Source organism: Pteronotus mesoamericanus, unplaced genomic scaffold (genome assembly GCF_021234165.1).
Source record: "Pteronotus mesoamericanus isolate MK-2021 breed Mesoamerican mustached bat unplaced genomic scaffold, CSHL_Meso_final scaffold_651, whole genome shotgun sequence".
NCBI lineage: Eukaryota > Metazoa > Chordata > Mammalia > Chiroptera > Mormoopidae > Pteronotus > Pteronotus mesoamericanus.
This window is the reverse complement of record NW_026555325.1, coordinates 32633716-32647392: the sequence shown is the minus strand read 5'-3', so window position 1 is coordinate 32647392 and position 13677 is coordinate 32633716. Positions and strand designations below refer to the sequence as shown.

The 13677-nt window shown below is 35.3% G+C and overlaps 1 protein-coding gene across 3 annotated transcripts in view; it reads left to right on the top strand.

Moving 5' to 3' along the window:
• Positions 1 to 13677, top strand: part of SLC25A12 (solute carrier family 25 member 12) — an 83531-nt gene that overhangs the window by 26662 nt on the left and 43192 nt on the right. Inside the window, exons 1-3 of one of the 3 annotated variants that reach the window (XM_054562671.1) lie at positions 975 to 1052; positions 5612 to 5715; positions 9111 to 9250. In XM_054562671.1, the coding sequence (XP_054418646.1) occupies positions 5664 to 5715; positions 9111 to 9250 (192 nt within the window). In that variant the 5' untranslated portion in view covers positions 975 to 1052; positions 5612 to 5663. Of the gene's footprint in view, positions 1 to 936; positions 1053 to 5439; positions 5716 to 9110; positions 9251 to 13677 lie in introns of those variants that run through there. The other 2 variants (XM_054562672.1, XM_054562670.1) reach the window with 2 other exon arrangements.

Genomic DNA, 13677 nt, shown 5'->3' with positions numbered 1-13677 from the left:
TCAAGTATTTGAGTTATATCAGCATTTTAATTTCTTGATTTTCTTATAAAAAAATTTACTTTGCTTGAATCAGAATCCAAATGAAATCTGTATCTTATAATTAATTGCTATACCACTTAGATTTTTTATGATGTTCTACTCCATATCTTCTTTACCAGCTGTTTTTTTTAGCTCTGGCCAGGTAGCTCAGTTGGTTGGAGCATCATCCCCATACACCAAGGTTGTATGTTCTGTCTCCTCTGGTTAGGTCACATAGAAGAATCAACGAACGAGTGCATAAATAAGTGGAACAGCAAATTGATGTGTGTCTCTCTCTCAAATCAGTGAATAAAAATTGAGATAATTTAAAAGTCTTTTTTGCCACCACAGAATGTTGACTCCGTACTTTCCTACAATCTACATTTTTGCTTATTGTGTTTCCATAATAGTGTTCAACATGTGGCTTTGTCCTTTTTGTTTTTCATAAATTGTTGATTACACCTAGAGCAGTGATTCTCAACACGGAGGCTGCTGTTCGCCTGTGGTAGGTAGAGGCCAGGTATGCCACTAAACCTGCTAAAATGCACAGGAGGCCTCCACCACAAAGCATTATGCATCCTAAAATACCACTGTTGAGCACCAAGGTTGAGAAACTGATCTACAGACTTGTCCAAATCCAAGCTTAATTATTTTTGGTCTAGTTCTCTTTCTTTGAATGATGTTAGGGGCTATTGATTATTTCCCATTTCCATTAATTTGTTAGGGCTTTACAAAATGGTGATATTCTAATTTTATTCATTCCTTCTTTCTTTATTATTTGGAATACCTTTATAAAGAAAAACTTTCTTCATCAATTATGTGGTTACTCTGAGCTACAGATCATCAGTAAAGTCAGATTAAGTGCCTGATGTTTTTCCATTTCTTTACCAGCTAATAACATTTTATATTTTATTCTAGGTTGATCTCCTATCAAGAGTTTTTGGCATTTGAATCTGTTTTATGTGCTCCAGATTCCATGTTCATAGTGGCTTTCCAATTGTTTGACAAAAGTGGAAATGGAGAGGTGACATTTGGTAAGGAAAAGAAAAGATTGTAAGTGATTTGTGGAGTTAGTGAGGCTTGTCCAAGCTGTAACTGCTAAATCTAGTCACTGCAGATAGATTGCTGTTGAGTTTGGAGTTAGTCAATAACTGAAGCATTACTCTCCTAACAGGATTTATACAGATAAAATTAAAATGGTTTTATTTTCTTCTAGGCATTAGACTACTGCAAAAATTAAGGAACCTAGGAATGCCATTACTTCCACTCATTGAAACACTGATACTTTCCTATTCCTAAAATAGGTGGTGTAAAATTTTCTTGTTCTGGGCCACCCTGAGCAAAAGTCTTTATGAAACAGACTATGAACAAACAATATGGAGTAACTATCTCATTCTTCATAGGATTTCTGGGTAGAGAGTTCAGAGCTTCTCTGTAGCGTCTGGAAAACCACTGCTATGTCATTTTAACACTGAGAGTGGAACTGAAGGAGGAAGCTAAGGCAAGAATAGTTAGCATTCTCTGAACCCCCATTTTAGATTTTTGGTTTTCGGAAACAAGGATAGGATTTTACAGTTGCCATCTGAGTTGGATGTAGAAATTGATTTAAATCCTTTGATAGGCAGGTAAATAGCACATTGTCGATGTCTTATAAGCTATAAACTTGGATTTCTATTTGTCGTTATGTATTATATTTTAAGGACACTTATTTGCAGAAATTAGTTTTTGTTTAGGAAAAGTATCAGTGAGCTTTTCCTGTGACAGCCTTTTTAATAAAAACAATGTAGTGTTTTCAAGGACCTTGAGCCCTTCACCCTTTCCTTTTTTAATATGTGGAATTTTTTATTGTGGGTGTAGATATAGCCAGTATAACAAGATATAACACTTGCCATCTTAACTATTTTTAACTGTATCATTCAGTCATGTTGAGTATATTCACATTGTTGTGAGATAGATCTCCAGAACTTTATCACCTTCTAAAATGGAACTAGAGCCCCATTTATGGTGTGACTTGGCTTTGGAATGTGGTAGTGAAACTCTTGAAAGTCAGGCTTTTCCTGAGCCACGGCACTAAGTCATTATTCACTCCAGAGTTTGTTCTAAAAAAAATTCTTTTAGTTAAACCCAAAGAAAGAAGCATCACTGCCATGGTAAGACTGGTGAGAATGCACAGGTATTTGGAAGGACCAGTCGTGCCTTTGCTGCGATCTTAGTGGGCGCTTCTCTAGCCTGGCACTGATCATGTCTTCCTTCTGCCCATTGACCTAGCTGTCTCTTGTATGAGAAGATTTTCCCAAATACCCATGCAGAAGGCTTTAGGTTTCTGTGCACATCTTGGCACTCTCCAAGGGATTGCTTCTTTGGAGCAATCCCTGACCATTCTGCCTCCTAAAGGATGTTGCTTTTCTCAAAATTAGATTTTATACATTAAAACATACAATCGTTGTATCTCATCTTTCAACATTAACCCGTATTACTAATAATGCTGCATTTTCTATTTTCAATAGGTGTCACACATGTCTCACTTCCAAATACGGAGAAATGCTTGGGAAATAGCTTGATACAAATATCTATATTAGTGACAGTATACCTGTGTTTCTATCATGTGTCCCTTGTTTAAGAATTAGATTTCCCAAAAACAAATTGTAATTTATTTTGTACGTCCTATCTTGATATCATGGATTTTTTATGTCTCCTCTGTTTGGTTGCTTTTCCCAATTTCAATTTTTAAAAATAAGTCACTGGAGTCAGTTCATCTAACAGACTAACAGTAGAGACTCATGTCACTGTTGATTAGTATATTAAAATGAGTGTAGGAAGTAGCTGAGCGGTTTCCACCACCCTACTATTTCATGCAAATGAACGCTTGTAGTTATTAGATCCCAAGTTTAGATTTTACAAATCTTTTGTTTTTCCTTTAGACTAAGATTTATGAGTTGGGATTTTAAGAAAATATATTTAGGATTGAAAGCAAAACAAATCAGTTTTCATTATTATAGCCCCTGGTATGAACTGAAGAACATACAAACCCTCCAGGATCCAGCTTGCGTTCTTCTCCATTATCTAGAGATGGGGTAATTGTAGAATAAGATAAAACTGAACTGCCTTTCAACACAGTACCTGGGGTCCCTGGACAGCGGGATGGTTCTCTTGATGGTGCTCACCTATTTCCTCGGGACTTTGACCATTTCCCCTTCCTGCCCTGCCTGCCTAGTTTTGAGGGTCCATTCTTAGACAAATGTTCTTAATTAAAATGAAAAGAATCATAATGAAAAAGAGAAAGTTTAATTTTAAATTCTTAAGAAAAGAGGAAAAGCATTGAAACTGTTACAAATGCCATTTAACAAGACCATAGAATTTCAGCATAAGAAAATAATTAACTTGGAGTTTATTTTTATAGGGTTTTTGGATCTGTGATAAAGGTCAGTTTTATGTTTGTACCCACTTAATAAAATGAATTATGCTTATGCATTTATAGACATATGTTTAAGTAAAAGGAAATTTTAGATCCATTCTAACTTGAAATTTTTTTTCACTAAATGGCCTTATGTTTTCTAGTTTGAAGCTTATTAAAAGAATAGTTTTCTCTTGTGCACATCAGGAGAGAAAGGTGGGAGAGAATATTGGATGCAAGGTGTAATGGAGTGGGGAGAGACTGTTATACCATCAGTATCTCTCATGGACTATGGTGATGATGTTATCTGTGTACTTGTATATATTGTTCTCATCTATGCTTTTTTTTAAAGATATACTTTTTATACACATCAAATTATAGACTTGTGTGCATCTTTCAAGTGTTTCTATAAGTAGCTATATTGAATAACATTTTCTGGAGTTCTGGACAAGTTTTTTTTTTTTTTTTTAATTATTGTTAGAGATGACTTTACTCTGGGAGAGGGGATGTACATTGAGATCTTGGTCATCCATTTCAGAATGTACAAACTCAGGAGAGGGTTCTGGAGTTTTTGAAACAAGTGAATAAAACTATTAGTTAATCGTTTCCTCTTTGATGTTCCTTCAATAAAACGTCTAATGCATGCTGTGGGTAATTACTTAATGGCTTGTATATCTGATACTGCCTGGTGCCGTGAGCCTTGTAGAGGCCATTGCATGACTGGTGTGCGCTAGAAGCAGTGCAAGCTTGCCTTGGTCTTACTGTTACCCACTAGTGTACTGGATATTCTGCTTGATAGAATTAGCTTGAGGTAACTTAGATAACCAGTTGCACTACATTGTATTGTCAATAGCTGATATGCTTTTGTCATACATTAAAAAAAATAAAAGCCTATTGCTTTAATAATGATGAAATTACTCATAAAAGCAATCACCCAAACTCCTCTTCTATTAAATAATAAATGAATATAAAACATTTTATACATGCTAAGTCTTCTGCTAAAATTGCATCAACATTGTGTTCCAAAGTGTTTGCCTAGGAGCGGGAACTCTCCGAAGTGAACTTTTCCAAGGCCACATCTTCACCTTCTGGCTGTAGGAGCCTCAAAAAGCAGGATTCCTTTTGAGTTTTGACTATCAGTATGTACAGCAAATAAAGATGTGTTTCATTTGTGCCTCTGAAATAGACTCTTTCCCCCTAAAGGGAAGAATAAATTAGGCAGAACCACTGCTATTATTAAAAGGTTCAGGAGATGGAAGTCTCAATATGAAAAATGTCCCCCCTCTCAATGGAAACAATACTGTAGACATGGAATAATATGAAATACTAATGCTAATAAATATCCAGTTTAATCTGGTAAGAATAGAGCTTCACCTGGGCATTCAAATTAAATCAGGAAGAATTTTTGAGACTTCTTTCCGATATCACAAAGAAGGTCATGTTAATAATACTCAAAGCTGTTAGAATGGCTATTTGATTTTGAGATAAAAAGAAAAAGGACATGCTGTTTTAGTTTTTGTATCATTTGGTGATAGATGGTTAAAGCATCTAGCTTCTACAGTAATAGATGCCCTTTAACTCCATCTCTCCTGAGGAGTGGACCTTTACATGTATTTGGCATCGTGACTACTCTATTGATTGATTGTACATAGTCCCTTCTGGAGGTAGGTAAAGTGTTAAAAGAAATACTTTCCCTCAGAAAAACAGAGGAGGTCACCAGGAAACTAATGATCCGCCTGGAAGCAGAACCTAGAAGTCTGGGACTGAGTCTACATGCTGTGTGGATTGGGACTTCCTCTACAAGTTCCTGTTGTTGATCTTTATTTTGCTGTTTGTTTTCCTTTGTTTTCTTTTTTGGTCTCTTAGTTGTTCCTCTTCCCCCCCACCCAAGTTTTCCTTCACTGAAAAACTCTTCACTTCCACAAGTCTTGCCATTGTTTTTGTTCAGTTATACACAAGGATATTTCATTGTTCATGTTGGGAGTCCTTCTAAAAGCCTCTCTGACTTCACTTTAAGAACTGTGCAGGTGAACTCAGCTGTTGAGGACTTTTTTCCCCCCTGACAATAAAAATGCTTGGTCTCAAGCCTGTAAGTTGGAAGCAGTGGCTCCTGCTGGGCTGAAATCCTTGGAATCAGGATGTCTTTGGGCTGATGGTAGGTGGGCTGTGTCACAGGGCTGATGGCTTGTATACCTACAGGAGGAGTTCTCTGGCCACACCGTTGGTACAGCAGCTCCTTCCAGGCTCATTCATGGAACAGGCATGGCGGCAGTCTTGGAGAAGAGTGCCAGCCCCGGTCAGAGGTAATTTTGTACTGCAGAAAGGTGAACAAGATCAGTAGGAAGCTCCCATAAGGACCAGGGGAGGGATAAGGGTGGATGAGATGGGGAGACAGTGGGGAAAATTAAAACCTCTGTTAAGACATATTTACACAGATTATATGCTTTAATGTATATTTCATCTAGTCCAATCATCATAAGTGACTGATACAGCTAAACTGACTAATGTTAACGTCTGTGAACATTTTTCCTTAATCACGGTTGTCACCATTACCTGCCCTCCTGACAAATTATTGTACTCCTCTCCTTTGAGCAACGAGAACATAATGACAGGCTATTTTTGTATCTGGCCCCAATTCCCTTTTCAAAGGAATTAGAAACCATCTCTTTCCATAAGCCCATGCTCTGCAGGAAGTGAAAAAGTGGTCTATGGTTTTCTATATGTCAGAAAACGAATGGATTCCTATTTCCCTTAGCAATGCCAACCTGGTATAAAACACTAGATCATGACCTTGCTGCCCATAAGATGCGACTGTCAGGTCCCTTTCATCCAGGCCAGAACTATGGCTGCTGAAATAGCACTCCAAGAAGTGCTATGTAGAGCTAAAAACCCTTGTTTGCCACTGGAAAGACGGGATTCTCTCTGGGGGGACAACTTGTTATGCAGTATCAGTTAGATATACTGGGTACATATGAGATTATTGGCGTTCCCTTTTATGTCATGTAGAGCCTGACAAAACCTGGTAAGATAAGAAGAGCATCAGCTATTTGAGATATTGCCTCACACAAGTATAAATTCTCCAGTTCTGGAGCTTTTGTGGAACTTTTTTTTTTTTTTTTTTTTTTTTTTTTTTTTAATCACATCCTGGTAAAAGTAAAGCAGTAATTAAGAATCGGACTTCAAAACGATACTGATTATGTCTGTAAGCTTCCTGAATTAGCCTTAGGCAGCTGGTAGTGTAAATAGTAACAGAAGGGAAGTGGGATACATCAAGAGGTGCCAAAGTAGGTTTGAAATTTTGTTAATCCTAGTAGCTAGTTGTAGCCTGTGACATGGCTAAACTAATTCAGAGTGTCTAAGGGTAGTTCATAAACCACTGCACATTATAATGGACATAATGAAACCATACGCAGAGCTAAGTGTCCACTTTAGGAGAAATAAGAAAAGTTCAAACAAATACTTATGGAAAATGACATTTCAATATTTGGGGGGATTACTATGAATGATTCAGGCCATCATTTTTTTTGCTTCAAAGATATTCTAAGATCTTGTTTAGAGGTTCCTAGGAAGCTTATAAAATAGGATTTTAGTTAAAGTTTTTATTAGAGAGCTATTTTCCTAAACATAAATTATACATTGTAATTTTGATTTATAAATATCCCTTTTTTGTGATAGTAGAAAGCAATTTTCATAGTTAAGTTTTTGTAGTTTGAAAGCTTCTGAATCTTTGACTTTATTTGATATAGTTTCACACTTGAGATTCTGCTACCTTCTGATCACTTAAACGGAATTCAATTTTATTCCACCGTTATATAAAACTTACTTAGGTAGCAATATGTACATTTGTTATCAAATTGTTGAGTTTTGGGACTTATGATCTTTAAAGATTATCATAAAATAACTTATCCCCTTTAATAATTTTAATATTTATATGTAGTAATTAAACATTTTTCTGCTTTCCATTTATTCATGTTTCCTTAGTTTCACACTTTTTTAGGCCTTAAAAATAAGAAATTAATTAATTTGGGAATAGAAGCAGCCAGTTAAATTGCAGAATCCTAAAATTTTTGCTAATCTGCCATATTTTTAGCTCTAAATATTTTATTGTAATTCTTATTATTTTAATTATCTTGTAAACTTTAACATATTTTATATTGTGAAGTTTCACATAGATTTAAGGGTAATCCTTTGTGTTGGTTAGAAGCCAGGATCCCATGAATTGCTATGGAGTTAATTATTTGTTTTTAGAAACAAAAACCCATATATTTAATTTGTGTTTATGGAAGGTGAAAATAATTTGATATGATTTGCAAATTCTGAAATATTGTTGCTACTTAGACAAGAAATAAATGCTGCATTCTATTTGAAAGCAAAGATGAGAATCCCATCTCCCCAGTGACATCCAATGCCTTCTTCCAAGTTACTGATTGTGACCTATTCAGAGCTGTTCTGTACATTGAGTCCAGACTGGCAGGATTTCTAGTTCAGGGTTCTTACACCACATGCCCTCCCCACTCCCACCATAGCAGTACTTTTATCAAGGAAAAAAGGTATCTAAAAACAAAGGGAATCCATTAAAACCATTTACAATATGAGATCTGTATCTTATGTAAAGAATTTGAAGAAATTAGAGAAAATAGCATAGTTGGAGATAATAAAATATTAAACTTGTATTTACTAATTCTCTAGTATAATTGATAGCTCTTGATGGCAAAACCCTTTTACTAACATAATTGGCTTCAATTTGAAAATAATTTTGTTCTCAAGACGTCAGTAAAACAGGCTTTCTGCTTTCTTAACTTTTTAATGATTTTTTTTTTTTTGGCATGAGCTTCTAAATTAGTCTATCCAGTCTGTGCTTGTTAAAGTACCAGTCATTTGTGAACTGACTTTTATAGTAATTGTAGAACTGTGTAAGAAAGTGAATGACATGGTTAGTGCATGAAGACAAGCTGTCAGAGGGTTTTGGTTGTATATTACACAGTGTGACTGGTTCTTATCTAAAAGTTACTATACTGTGTTTAGTCCTTACCTATTTAAAAGTGAATCACTAATTTCACTTATCTTAAAATATCTTAATAGTTGAGACTAATAATCATGGTTTTTATGAGGATTTTGAAGCTTTTTGTCAAGACCATATTTTTGACAATATCAGAAGCTTTTAATAAGGTGCTTGCTGCTGAGCTAATGATATGCTTTTGGTAGTATTTCTTATACCTATCTTCAATAGACATATTCAGTCTAGTGTGAATGTAATAATCAAGCCTCAATCAAACCATACTTACTATGACAAATATTGCATTATACTGTAATTTAGGTATTCATGCTTCTGATAAAGGGCTTAATTCGACTCCTTGAGGAACTGGGAAAACACTATTGATTTTATACTGGAATGCAAAGTAGCAGCCATTTATAGTGCAAGATACAAATCACTTCCTAATCAAAATTATATCAAGAGAAATTAAGAATCTCATGGCCTTATACGTAATGGTACACAATCTTAAGTGTAAAATTATATTTTGTATCAGTTGTGTTCCTGTGCATGGGTTTTTGGGCACAAAAATTTTTGCAGCTAATCTTAATAGAATCAGATAATATTGACTTTTAAAATTTCTCAATTTCTTTCTGTAGGAACATTGCAGTGGACTAAACTACTTATTCCAGGTATAATTTATTTATTTTTGTTTTCCCTTTTAAGAAAATGTCAAAGAAATTTTTGGACAGACTATTATTCATCATCATATCCCTTTTAACTGGGACTGTGAATTTATCCGACTGCATTTTGGGCATAATCGGAAGAAGCACCTTAACTACACAGAATTCACACAGTTTCTCCAGGTGAGCTTAGTTTTTATAATTGGTGTAAATATATACCATTCCTCCTCCACCTCCCTTTAAGTTTTACTAAGTTTATTATAAAAACAAGCAATCTTTTGTGGCATTTTATCTCCATTTTTCATCTCCCACTCCCAGAGGCAACTTCTTAAAACTTTTATCATTTCCTTTTTTTAAATTAATTTTTTTTGTTTTCTGTTACCATTTCTCCCCCTTAGCCTCACCTCCCCTCTCCAATCACCCCACTGTTGTCCATGTCCATGAGTCCTTTTTCCTTTTTGCTTAATCCCTCTACCCCCTAACTCCCCATCGCTGTCAGCCTATTCTCTATCTATAAGTGTATCTCTATTTTGCTTGTTAGTTCAGCTTGTTTATTAGATTTGCCATATGAATGAAATCATGTGGATTTGTCTTTCTCTTACTGGCTTGGTTCACTCAGCATAACATTCTCCAGGTCCATCCATGCTGTTGCACAGGGTAAAATTTTCTTCTTTTAAGACTGAGTAGTGTTCCGGTGTATAAATGTTCCATAGTTGTTTTATCCACTCATCTGTGATGGACTTTTGGGCTGCTTCCGTATCCTGGTGACTATAAATTATCATTGTTTCTTTTAGTGCTTACTTCTGTAGCCTTAAATAATAAACTTGTACTGGCACCTCTACTTTTTAATTTTTCACTTTTAGGTATTTTTGATTGAATTTGAACTATGGAAAATTAGTAACCACTTCTTTTCACCTCTTTCTCTCTAACACAGACTTGGAATTTTCTGTTCCCACCCTCATCTCATGAGCCTGCTTAGGTCAATGTCATATTTGAATTACTGTAGTTAAACACTGTCCCTGACTAAATGATCACTTTTCTTTGAGTTTCTAGTTTTTCTTGTTTATTTAGTTTTCTATATAGTAATGTAATTAATTCTCAAAGATTGCCTCAGTTATTAAAATCTCATTTTAATATGTTTAAAACACAGTAGGTATTCTATCAATTTCATCTTAGACCTTTCTAGGGATTTTCTTTTTTTAAAAAATTGAGGTAAAATTCACTTAACGTAAAATTAACCATATAAATGTGCACAATTTAGTGGCACTTGGTACATTCACAGCATTGTACAACCTACCACCACCCCTAGTTCTAAAATCTTTTCATCATCCCAGAAGAAAACCTTGTTCTGTTAAGCTGCCACTCCCTAGTCCTGTCTCTCCCCAACCCTTGGGAACCGTCAGTCTACTTTCTGTCTCTATGGGTTCACCTGCTCTGAATATTTCACATACAGTTGACCCTTGAACAACACAGCTTTGAACTGCACATGTCCATTTACACACAGATTTTTTTCAGTAAATACATACTACTATAAATGTGCATTCTCTTCCTTATGATTTTCTTAATGACACTTTCTTTTTCTGTAGCTTTATTGTAAGAATATAGTACATAACACTTGTAACATACAAAATATGTGTTAACTGTTGGTTATTGGTAAGGCTTCTTGTCAACAGTAGGCTATTAGGAGGTAAGTTTTGGGAGAGTGAAAAATTATGTGGATAATTGTATGCCTCTAACCCCACATATTCAAGGGTCAACTATAGATAGAATTAATTATTACAGTATGACTTTCTGTGTCTGGCTATTTTTTCATTTAGCATAATGTTTTTTCAGGATTATCCATGTTATAGCATTTATTAGTACTTCATTTATTTTTATGGCTGAATACTATTCCATTGTACGGATATGCCATATTTTTTTCTGTCTATTCATTAGTCAATGAACACTGTGCCTTCTCACCTTTTGGCCATTGTGAATAGTGCTGCTATGAATATTGGTATATAAGTTTTTGTTTGAGTATCGATTTTCAGATCTTTTAAGTATATTCCTAGGGTCTCAGTTGCTGAGTCTATGGTAATTTTTTTGCTTCATAGATAGAGGCTGGGCTTTGTTCTTGATGTATAGCTGTCAGTCTGTGATACCCCTTCATCTTCACACTGGGGAATCCATTTGCCTTTTTGTTATGTTGAATCTCCATTTGCTGGATTCCATCTGTTTTGTATTATGGTTTATTTCTTCCTTTTGGTGGATTACTTTCTGCAGGAGCTATCTGAAAAAAGAAAGTAATTTTTTTGTGTGATTTTTCATATAAAAACCTGTGCTCTATTATTACATGTATTTTGGCTGGGTTTAGAGCTCAAGTAGGAATTTATTTTCCCCTTAATTTTGAAAACATTTCTCTTGTGTTTTTTGGCTTCCAGTTTTGCCACTGAGAAGTCCAGTGGCATTCTTTTTTTAAAAGATTTTATTTATTTTTAGGGAGAAGGGAAGGGAGGGAGGAAGAGAGGGAGAGAAACATCAATGGTCCCCAACCAGGGATCTGGCCTGCAACTCCAGTATGTGCCCTGACTGGGAATTGAACTGGTGACTTTTGGTTCACTGGCCAGCAGTCAGTCCACTGAGCCACACTAGCCAGGGCTCCAGTGGCATTCTTATTTTTGATTCCATTTTGGAATTTTTATTTCCTACTCTGGGGAACCTTTTTTTTTTTTTTTTAATCTTTGCCCGAGGATATATTTATTGGTTTTAGAGACAGGGAAAGGAAGGGGGAAAGAGAGAGAGAGAGACAGAGACATCGGGGATGACACTCCAGGCAACTGAGACACCTGGTCAGGGTTCCACTCTGAGGGGTTTTCAGACTTTTTTCTTCAGTATTTTGAAATTTCACAATGGTATTCTTTGACATGAGTTTATTCATTTTGCTGAACATTCATTGGGCTCTTTTAATTTGAAAATATTTGTCCTTCAATTATTGGAAATATTCTTTTTTACTTTTCTTATTTTCTGCTTCCTATTTTCTTCCTTTCTAAAACAGTAAATATATTAAGTGTATGATCCTTTAGCTTTCTTTCATATTTTCTTTCTGAACCTTCTAATCAGTTTTTAATTTTTATTATATTTCTGGTTTTTAGAAACTTCGTTTTCTGAGTACTTGCATTTCTTTTTTAAAAATGGCATGCTATTCTTTTTTTGTGGATATACTATTTCTTTCACTTCTCCGAAGATATTAAAGGCAGGGTTTTTTTGTGTTTTTGTTTTTTAAAATTTTCTTCTCCCTGCAGATGTTTTTTCAAATTTCTTTCTCTTTGTCTGGCTTTCTCTTTTTCATGTTAGTGGCTTTTCTCATATATCTCATGGTCCTTGATCGTCATCTTGTATTTCAGATTGAGGCTTACAGGAAGCTTTTGGTTTGTGGTAGGACTTATTAACTCTGGACCTTACTGTAAATTTCTCTGGAGGGCTGTTTTGTCGGGGACCCTCTAATGTCTGTATGTTCAGGTCTTTTCTTTTGAATTGGGGAATCAGAATAATCATCTGGCCTCCCATCTGGATTATTAGGTCTGGATTTTGACATTCTGGCTGCTGAGTAAGACAGCATTCAGTATGGAGAAGGGTTTTCATTTACTTACCCCTTTTCAACTATGCCTGGTCTTCGCTATTCTAAAGATCCTCTGTTAAACTTTCCGGCAGTCAGTGAACCTCTAGTCTTTTGCCAAGGTTGGGAAAATGCAGAGGTCCAGCTACAGTGCAGTGAGTCAGGTAATTAACAGCCTTTTAAACAGACTCCCATCTAAGCCTCCTGTTTTCAGTTCTACCCTCGCTGTCACATCCAGGGGTACTCATGCAGTCAATTTCTGAATCTTTTGTGAGTCTGTCATGTACATTAGATTATTACTGTTTGCCTTTCTCTGCTTCTAGTTTTCTTGGTTCTGCTAAGTCAGCTGTCACTTGACCTTCTGCTCTCTAATCTTAAAAATGTAGTTGCTGTCTTTTCCTTTTCCATTCTCTTCATTCTTGAGTTTTTGTTTTATTTTTTGTTCCTTTACTGCGATTTTGTGAAGAGTGGAGTTTTGAAAGACAGCAGAGGTAAATGTACTAGTTAAGTCTCATCCAAAGCCACACTATTTCTGAAGCTGCTATTTCCATCTCATAACTATATGAGATACATTTTCAAGTGCATAAGACCTTTGGCTTTAGCATAATTTCCTTTCTTTATCATTTCTCTCAGTTCCCCTATTCACCCTTTCAGCCCAGAAGCAGACTTATTTTATCATTTATTTAATGGGTTATCTATCTTTTTAGATAAAATCTTTTGAGAGTATCCTTATTTTATCTTTTGTAAGTCCAGAGTATTCCTTTTCTTCATTAAGGTGATCACAGTTTGAAAACTATGATTTTTTTTAGGTGTGCATATTTGTAGAACCCAGGGCTTGTTCTAATAATTATACTGTTAGTGCCTACCTGACTCACCTTGTAAAAAGCTCAAACTTGAAAAGTTGAAAATATTATACATTTGAGAGATGAACCAGTGTTTTTGAAGATTTTTCCAAAGATGTCTTGCTCTCATTGTTCGTTCCTTTGCATTTACTGAAGATATTTTTGATATCTAT